The 9,733-nt window shown below is 38.2% G+C and overlaps 1 protein-coding gene and 1 pseudogene across 1 annotated transcript; one reads left to right on the forward strand and one right to left on the reverse strand.

Moving 5' to 3' along the window:
* The first annotated feature begins 1,104 nt into the window (after positions 1–1,104).
* LOC116098161 (putative vomeronasal receptor-like protein 4) lies at positions 1,105–2,029 on the forward strand. Its single transcript, XM_031380867.1, has one exon. The coding sequence runs from the start codon at positions 1,105–1,107 to the stop codon at positions 2,011–2,013; it is 909 nt and encodes a 302-aa protein (XP_031236727.1). The 3' UTR covers positions 2,014–2,029.
* Positions 2,030–5,288: 3,259 nt separating this feature from the next.
* LOC116099867 lies at positions 5,289–6,178 on the reverse strand (annotated as a pseudogene).
* Positions 6,179–9,733: the final 3,555 nt, after the last annotated feature.

The raw sequence follows: 9,733 nt of genomic DNA on the forward strand, positions 1-9,733 counted from the left end.
GGATGGCTGAAAAGCCTTAAGGCATCATACTGTTAATGATCTACCTCCCCTTCCCCTGCAAAAGAAAACAAATCTAATACATGTGTTGAGCTGGCAGTTAGTTCTTTAGACCTGAAGTAGAGTCTCACAACAGGTTTAAACGGGATGAGAACTGAATTGGGAGACATCTAGGTGCATTTATAACCATAACTAATGGTTAAACATTTAATAGGTGTGGAGTTACACTAGTAACTAGTCTCCAGCAGTATCGTTGTCTTTAATTCCAGACCCGAAAGATGTAAGATCTCTTGGAAAAAGAAACATAAAAACAGATGAATTTGAGAAAAATATTTTGCTGAATAAAACAGTGGGATTATTATGAATTATCATTGTGATTCCTTTAGACCTAGTAATCACGATATGGATAGTTGCAAAATGGTGCAAAGCAAAATGATGGTACCTGAGACTGATGTGACCTTTTGTTTTCTTTTGTGATTTTTTTTCCCAGTTCAGTGTAATTTGTGTTCATTTGTACAAATATGATTTATGTTGTGTGCTCATCACTATATTTTTGGGTGTTAAATACAAAATTAGGTGATTTAAATCAATAGGACTGGATTTATAAGATATGAGGCTCAGGTGTCATGCAGGCACACAGAGTATGCATTCTATATAAATGTGACTGGGAATGCATGTATTTTCTATACCATTCTATACAGAGAGGAGATATAGAGAGAGATATATAGAAATGTAGGAAATGATGTCCAGTATGGAACATCAAAAGTTAAAGAGAGGGTAATTGAGAATAAGTAGCTAATCCATGCCTCAATATATGGGAATGCCAGGGCCAGGAGGCAGGAGTGGGTAGGTGGATCGAGAAGCACCCTCACTGAAGCAGGGAGAGGGAAGATAGAATAGGGAGTTTCCAAGGGGGAATCCAGGAAAGGTGATAACATTTGAAATGTAAATATATAAAATATTCAATTAAAACAAAGAATAAGTAGCTAAAAAACAATAATGGTATAGATATACCAACCAGAGAGTCAAGTTTGATGTATCTAATTTTTTTTCAGATATATGAAATATGCTTCCTCTATGTTCTTAAGGTGAATACACTTTCTGATTATGTTTTCATTAAATAATGTCTTTTATTTCCAAGCTGGACTTGGAATTCTAGCCAATATATTTCTTCTTTTTTTCTACACTGCCATAATCCTATGTCACAGATCTAAGCCCATGGACTTGATTTCCTGTCAATTGACTTTCATTCACATAATGATGGTCATCACTGGATGGGATATTTTTACTACAGACGTGTTTGATTTATTGAACATAGAGAATGACTTCATATGTAAGGCAACTTCTTACATACACAGGGCGATGAGAGGCCTCTCTATCTGCATCACCTGCCTCCTGAGTGTGTTCCAGGCTGTGACGATCAGTCCCAATGCCTCTCTGCTGGCAAAATTTAAACGTAAACTAAAAAAATACATGATCTATTCTTTCTTCTATTTTTGGTCTTTCAATTTGTCATTCAGCAGTGACCGGCTCTTCTATTGTGGTTCTTATACCAACATGAGTGAGACCAAACAGATGAAGATCACTAAATACTGCTCACTCTTCCCCATGAACTACATCGTTAGGGTATTGATTTCAACAATGACAACCTCAAGAGATGTATTTCTTGTAGGAGTCATGCTGATCACAAGTACATACATGGTGATTATCTTGTTCAGGCATCAGAGACAATGCAAGCATCTTCATAGCATCAGGCACCTGAGAGCATCCCCTGAGAAAAGGGCCACCCAGACCATCTTGCTGCTGGTGTTTTTCTATGTGGTCATGTATTGGGTGGACTTCATCATGTCATCCAGAGCAGTCTTTTTATGGATGTATGACCCAGTCATCCTGACTGTTCAGAAGTTTGTGATAAATGCCTATCCCACAATTAGTCCTTTGATACAAATCAGTTCTGATTATCGAATAATCATTATGCTAAAAAATATGCAAAAAGTATGCCACCAGATTTTTTAACAAGTGTAATTTTTCCCTTATTAACATTTTCCCTTGAAACATTCTTTATTTCATTCATATGTATTAGTTTTGGCCTGGCATGTATGCATGTGTGCATTCCTGGTATTCATAGACGTCAGAAGAATTCATGGGATCCCCTGGATCAGAAAGTACAAATGGTTGTAAGGTGCCATGCTGGTGCAGCACCAATAATCTTTTCCCTACAAAACAGATTTTTTAAGGGTTTATCTCAGTTTACAATTCCCATGTCACACTCACTGAGGAAATTTAGGGCTGGCACTGAAGCAGAGGCCAGTGGAGGGATGATGGTTACTGGCTTGCTCCCAATGGCTTGCTCAGCCTGCTTTTTTTATTCCCCCTCCCCCGCTCCTACCCTCCCCCTTTGCTGCTTGCTGTAGCCCTGCTGGCTCCGGCCATATTTATTTCATATATGTGACGACACTGTCATTGTCTTCAGAAAGACTAGAAGAGGGCATCAGGTGCCCATTAGAGATGGTTGTGAGCCACCATGTGGTTGCTGGGAATTGAAGTCAGGTTCTCTGGAAGAGCAGTCATCGTTCTTAACCACGGAGCCATCTCTCTAGCCCCAGATTCTTCTTAAATTGTTTACTAGTTCAAGTAGCAAAGCAAGTTTTTCATATGATTTAAATTGAATTTGTAGTATTATACTTATTCACTCTTTTGACATTTCTGCTGCCAAGAAGTATATGGTTCTTAAGTTCATTGTACATCATAAATTCATATTTCCATAGGATTTCTCTTAGTCTCTGCTTTTTACTTTATTTCATAAATGTTCCCTTGATGCTGATGTTACTCAAAAGATTACCCTTGCTGATAATGACATTTAAAGCTTTTTTAAAAAATATATTTTAACTTACTCTAAATAATCAAGAATATTTTAAATAATTGATTGTAGTTTTAACTCTGGTTCCTAACTATAATTTCTCTGGACCCATAAAAGTAATGAGTTTAAAGTTTCCAGTTTTTACTACTCGTCAAGTATTAACTACTTCATGAGTCTTATATGAAATTTTCATGTGCCTGAATATTCACACTTCATTTCTTTCACCCTTACTGAAATATTGATCAATAAAAGTTGTGTACATACACCTACATGGTGTATGATGTGTTTTTTGTGCATGTGTGCATAGATGAAGGATGTGTGTGTGAATGTGAACATGGAGGCCAGGAGACAACTTTGGGTATCTGGGAGCCTTCTCAGCCTGGATTGGGTTGAAGTGGGACAGAGCATCAGACACAGCTTTAAAGACTGATGATCTCCGGACTTAGTTTAAAGACTGATGGTCTCTGGCCTTCTAGCTCTCTATCTATATTGAATGCTTGCTGATAACTTACCAAAATCCTGAAACTATTCTTGCTTATTCTGCAGTTTAAAATTGCTGGCTTCTTTTCTCTGTGCTTTCTTTAGCTCCTTATATCTTTCCTGTTCTTTATTGAACTCTTTATGCTTAAAGAAACACTAGGGAAACTTAACTCTACCTTACTGTTATGTGCTGCCTTAAGCACTGAAAACTTAACTTTATTAACTCTTTATTACTTGTGCTTTAATAAGCCGTAATATCTGGCAATTAACACATGCTGTTTAGCAGCAGGAAACTAAGCAAAAGGATTTATTGCTAGCGCTCCTTTCTGGTGAGTCAGCCAGAGGCCTCTCTGGCTAAGCTGGTTATCTCTTTGTGACCCAGAGAGGAAGGAAAGGAAAGGAAAGGAAAGGAAAGGAAAGGAAAGGAAAGGAAAGGAAAGGAAAGGAAAGGAAAGGAAAGGAAAGGAACTAAGATGCTTTATATTAGTCAAATATGCACAGACATATGCATATTCATACACCCACACTCTGGGAGAGGTCAACTGTAACAATCACCTGCACAACTATTCATGCATGCTTACATAAATATATATACCTATGAACATACATATAGACAAACTGACATATACATTTGGATTGATGGATGGGTGGATGGATGGATGGATGGATGGATGGATGGATGGATGAAGCTGAGCTCCCCAAGCCAAACCTTCCCAGCAACAACTTTACTTCTTTTCTCTTGTCTTTTTATATCATGCTTGAAAAAAGTACTTCTTTTAAATTTATTTAATCTTTTATTTATTTATTTATTTATTTACACTTCAGATTTTATTCCACATCTTATACTGTCCCTACTATGCAACCTCCCACATCTCACCAGACCTCAAAACTACCTAGGGCTTGAGGGTTAGGTGCATCTTCTCTGACAGATCCCAGACCCAGGCAGTCCTGTGCTGTATATTGGTGTTTGGGGCCTCATATCAGCTGGTGTATGCTGCCTGGTTGGTGTTCTAATGTTTGAGAGATCTTGGGGGTCCAGGTTAATTGAGGCTGTTTGTCCTCCTACAGGGTCACCCTCTTCCTCAGCTTCTTCCAGCTTTTCCCTAATTAACACTAGGGGTCAGCAGCTTCTATCCATTGGTTGGGTGCAAATATCTGCATCTGACTCTTTCAGCTGCTCCTTGGGTCTTTCAGAGGGCAGTCATGATAGGTCCCTTTTTGTGAGTGCTCCACAGCCTCAGTAATAGCGTCAGGTCTGGACCTTCCCCTTGAGCTGGATCCTACTTTGGGCCTGTCACTGGACATTCTTTTCCTCAAGTGCCTCTCCATTTCCATCCCTGTAGTTCTTTCAGATAGGAACAATTATGGGTGAGAGGTTTGACTGTGAGATGAAACCCCATCACTCACTTGATGCCCTGTCTTTCTGTTTGAGGTGGGCCCTATAAGTTCCCCTTCCCCACTGTAGGGCATTTCATTTATGGCCCCTCCCTTTGAGTCCTAAGAGTCTCTCACCTCCCAGGTTTCTGGTACATTCTGGGGGGTACCCCAATCTCCTACCTCCCCAGGTCACCTGCTTCCATTCTTTCTGCGGGCCCTCAGGAGTCAGTCCTTTTCCCCACCCAATACATCATGTTCACCTCTTCCCCTACCTTGTCCACATTCCTTCCATGGTCCCTCATTCCCTTCTCCCTTTTAAGTGTTTCTTCTGCCTCCTCTGAGGAATCTTCACTTGGGCCCTTTTGGTTGTTGACCTTTGTCCTGGGCATGTCAGAGCACCTGGGAGTGGATCTTCCTCTGGGTGTTGTGGGACTGGCTGTGGAGCTTGTGCCCAAGGTCGGCTCAGGACACAGCCCAGAGAGACCTGACGGAACCCGAGCCACTGGGCTGGCGGAGTTTCTGTGTTCCTGGTCCCACTGGTCCCAGTTACTCCCTGTGTTGGGACAGATGTTGGGTCCTCCTCACCTCTCTTCTGCATGTTTTTCAGTTTGATGATCATTCGGTTACCAGAACTGATCTGTAACAAAGGAATAATTGTGTGATAGGCATTCATCACAAACTTCTGAACAGTCAGGATGACTGGGTCATACATCCACAACAGGACTGATGAGATGATGAAGTCCACCTAGTACATGACCACAAAGAAAACTACCAGCAGCAAGATGGTCTGGGTGGCCCTTTTCTCAGGGGATGCTCTCAGGTGGCTGATGCTATGAAGATGCTTGCATTGCCTCTGATGCCTGAACAAGATATTCACCATGTTTGCACTTGTGGTCAGCATAGCTCCTACAAGAAATATGTCTCTGTAGACTGCCATTGTTAAAATCAATCCCCTGATGATGTAGTTCATGGGGAAGAGTGAGCACTATTTAGTGACCTTCGTCTGGTTGGTCTCACTCACGTTGGTATAAGCACCAAGATCCAGTTACTGCTGAATGACAAATTGAAAGACCAAAAATAGAAGAAAGAATAGATCATGTATTTTTTTAGTTTATGTTTAAATTTTGCCAACAAAGAGATATTGGGACTGATCGTCACAGCCTGCAACACACTCAAGAGTCAGGTGATGTAGATAAAGAGACCTCTCACCACCCTATTTATGTAAAACGTTGCCTTACATTTGAAGTCATTCTCAATGTTCCGTGACTCAAATAATTCTGTAAGCCAAATATCCTCTCCAGAGAAGAACATCATTGTGTAAATGAAGGCCAGTTGACAGGAGATCAGATCCATGGGCTTAGATCTGTGACATAGGATTATGATAGTGTAGAAAAAAAGAAGAAATATATTGGCTAGAGTTCCAAATCCAGCTTGGAAATAAAGGATATTATTTAATGAAAACATAATTGGAACATGTTTTCATCTTAAGGACATAGAGGAAGCATAATTCATATAGATGAAAAAATATTTGGTTGGCAAGTCTTTATTACTATTCTTTTTAAGCTACATATTCTTGATTATCTTGTCTCTAAATTGTGATGTTCCATACTGGACATCATTTCCTATATTTCTATATATATATATCTATATGTATCTCCTCTCTACATAGAATGTTACAAAAAATACATGCATTCCCAGCCACAACTATATAGAATGCACACCTTGTGTGCCTGTATTATGCCTGAGCCTCATATCATAAAAATCCAGTCCTATTGATTTAAATCACTTCATTTCATAGTTAACATCTAAAACAATAGTGAGGAGCACAGAACACTAATTACATTTGTACAAATGAACAAAAATTATGCTGAGCTGGGGAAAAAAGTCACAAAAGAAATTCAAAAGTCACATCATATTCCATAATTTTGCTATGCCCCATTTTGTAACTATCCATGTCATGATTAATGCTTCTAATGGAATCACAATAATAATTCATTATAATCCCACTCTTTAGTCAGCAAAATATTTTTCTCAATTCATCTATTTTTATATTTCTCTTTCCAAGAAATCTTACATCCCTCAGAGCTATTATTAAAGACAAATATTCAGTTGGAGACCATTGGTATATCTCCACACCTATTAATTGTTTAACCATTAATTATGGTTATAAATGGACCTACATGTCTCCCAGTTTAGGTCTCATCCCATTTAAATCTTTTGTGAGACTCTACTGCAGGTCTAAAGAACTAACTGCCAGCTCAACACAAATACTAGATTTGTTTTCTTTTGAAAGCGGGAAGAAGGTAGATCGTTAACAGTATAATTCCTTATGACCTTTCAGCCATCCCTCTTGCTATTTTACCCACCTATTGCCTTTGCATTTATCTCCCTCCCTCTTTTGTAAGGATCCCACACACATTTTCCCATTCCTCCACCAGAGCAATTATCCAGCTACTCCCCATTACCTGGCTCACACTTTCTCTTATACTTACATCTCTCTCCTTCCCTAAGGAGGCCCCCTTTGCATTTCCCTTCTCAGTTCCCTGTACTTTAATTTCTCCTTTATCTTCTTCCCACATTTTCCTCTTTCTCCCTCCCTAAGGTGCTCCTCTTTTCCCATTTCCCTGATATGATGACTTGCACCCTTCTATTGCTTGTTCCCTCTCCATTGTTAACTACCACCCCACACCTATTCTGGCAATGGTCCCATTTTATTTTCCTGATTTCCATAGTTTCTACAGTCTACATAAACTCATCTGAAGACATGGAGCTAGGAGCCTCCTACAAGAGAGAACATGTGATGCTAAGACAAACACCATTTTCAACACATTATGACAAACATGAACTCACCAAAGATGACCAGATAGTGATCTTGTTTTGAGTTATTGTTTTAAAAGACATTCCTTGCCATGAGTGAAAGAAAAATGTTCCCAATGTTATCATATATCATGAGCACCCACACAGTTTATCTCAACAGTCTTACCATTGGTGCCTACGTTAGTTATTTGGCTTAGTTACCAATGTCATTATTTTACAAAATTAATTCAGTAATTTATAATCAGCTTATGATAGAGAAATAGAAAACTATTATACTTACTCAGGTTCTTCTGTAAAAAAAAAAGAGTGCTCAATTATACGTTCAAGTTCACTATTATATTCCACATATACAAATTAATGGATGGATGGATGTTTAGAAATAATGCAGAAGTTACTGATGAGTTCACTGTAAAACCTCCCCAGGAATATAAAACCATATTAAGTTGACCCAGACCAAAAGATTAAGCAGCCTGAAAGCATCTGTCTGAAGAGACCTGAAACAAAAGAGAACAAGAACTGCTCTCTCCATAGCTGTACATTCTTCCAAGAAAAAGCATTTCACCCTTCATTATCAGTGTTTGATTTTAAACAGTTTTGTTTGATCAATTTTTGGTGAATTTTGTCTTCTGTTTTATGGATATTTAATAATACAAGGAACATACAAATGTACTACATCAAAGGTTTCATTACCATTTTGAGATTTACCCTATTTGGTGAGTAATAACCAAAAAGCTGTATGACTGCTCAGAGAGAACCGGAAGTGAGTATGTGACTTTCAGATAACAAGATAGATGGTGTTGGCTGATGTACTGTCCATTGTGAGCAACAAGAATAATTCTTCAAGGATTGCAAAGTCAATCATCAATGGGAGGAGAGGCCCTTGGCCTTGTGAAGGTTCTCTGCCCCAGTATAGGGGAATGCCAGGGCCAACAAGTAGGAGAGGGTGGGGTGGTATGCTGGGGGAGTGGGAGGCAACAGGAGTTTGTTCTTGTTGTTTTTTTGTTTTTGTTTTTTGGGGGGTTTTTTGGTCTTTTTTTTTGAGGGGAAATTGGGAAAGGAGAAATCATATTGCATGTAAATAAAGGAAATATCTAATAAAAAAAGAATAACTCTTCAGAACTCTTAGGAGATGAAGACTTTAGCCACCCAAGCTAGTTCCCTGGAATCTTTATAAAATATATAGACAGCATAAATAAATCCTGGTCATTTATTAATTAGGTATTCATTCATAGCTATTACCTGATCCTCTTAAATAACTTAAATGCATGAATTATTCTTCGGAAATTAAGTTTAGTGCAGGTGTAAATGAAAGCACTAGAAACTAACTAGAATATTACATTCTCACAGTTACTAGCCAGTTCCCTTGAGATGACCCAGCAGCAGCAGAACTATTCCTGGAGAGATTGTGGGGAAGAAATCATACCCAGAGGTTCATCACACGTTACATAGTATGAGTTTGGGAAAGATATGAAAATGTTCACTGGATAGTGTGTGTGTGTGTGTGTGTGAGTGTGTGTGTTTGTATGAAATTATTGGACTACTGGGCATAAGAATAGAGGAATAGCATCATGTATGCCAGTGCTGCTAACATGAATAACTACATCACTTGAGTGAAAAACTGAGTTTCATAAAACATTTTTGTTAAATTATTGTTATGGAAAATACAGACTGTGTCCTCTGTTGTACGATTAATTTCATCATATCTTGGGCCTTGCCTAAGTGTACTAATGCAAACTTTTAATGTTAATTGTTCAAAAGAAACTGAAAATTTTGTAATGCTTAAAAACATAAACTTGTATTTATAAAGTTTTTTTCATGGTGTTGATACTCTTTGGCAAGTGACTTTATGCCAGTTATTGACATTATTTTATTGCATTTATTGACAATGATTTCATAACTCTACATTATATGATTCTGTTGTATTTTTCTGTGTATGAAGGTATGTTCTCACTCTCTAATCAAATTAATGACTCATGCATTAGTTTTGAAAGTGCTGGGATCATAGGTGTGTGACACCACACCTTCCTTCATTTACTATTTTAATATCATATACACCATATATTATATATTAGTAAATAATATTTTAGCAAAATAAAAATGGACTTATGATACTCAGCAGCTAAACTTAAATTTACTTGGTATTTTTGTGAATGTATATTTTATCAAGCTATTGTAGTTTATAACTATTAGAGGAAGCATTGG

The sequence above is a fragment of the Mastomys coucha genome, unplaced genomic scaffold (genome assembly GCF_008632895.1).
Source record: "Mastomys coucha isolate ucsf_1 unplaced genomic scaffold, UCSF_Mcou_1 pScaffold20, whole genome shotgun sequence".
Taxonomy (NCBI): Eukaryota; Metazoa; Chordata; class Mammalia; order Rodentia; family Muridae; genus Mastomys; species Mastomys coucha.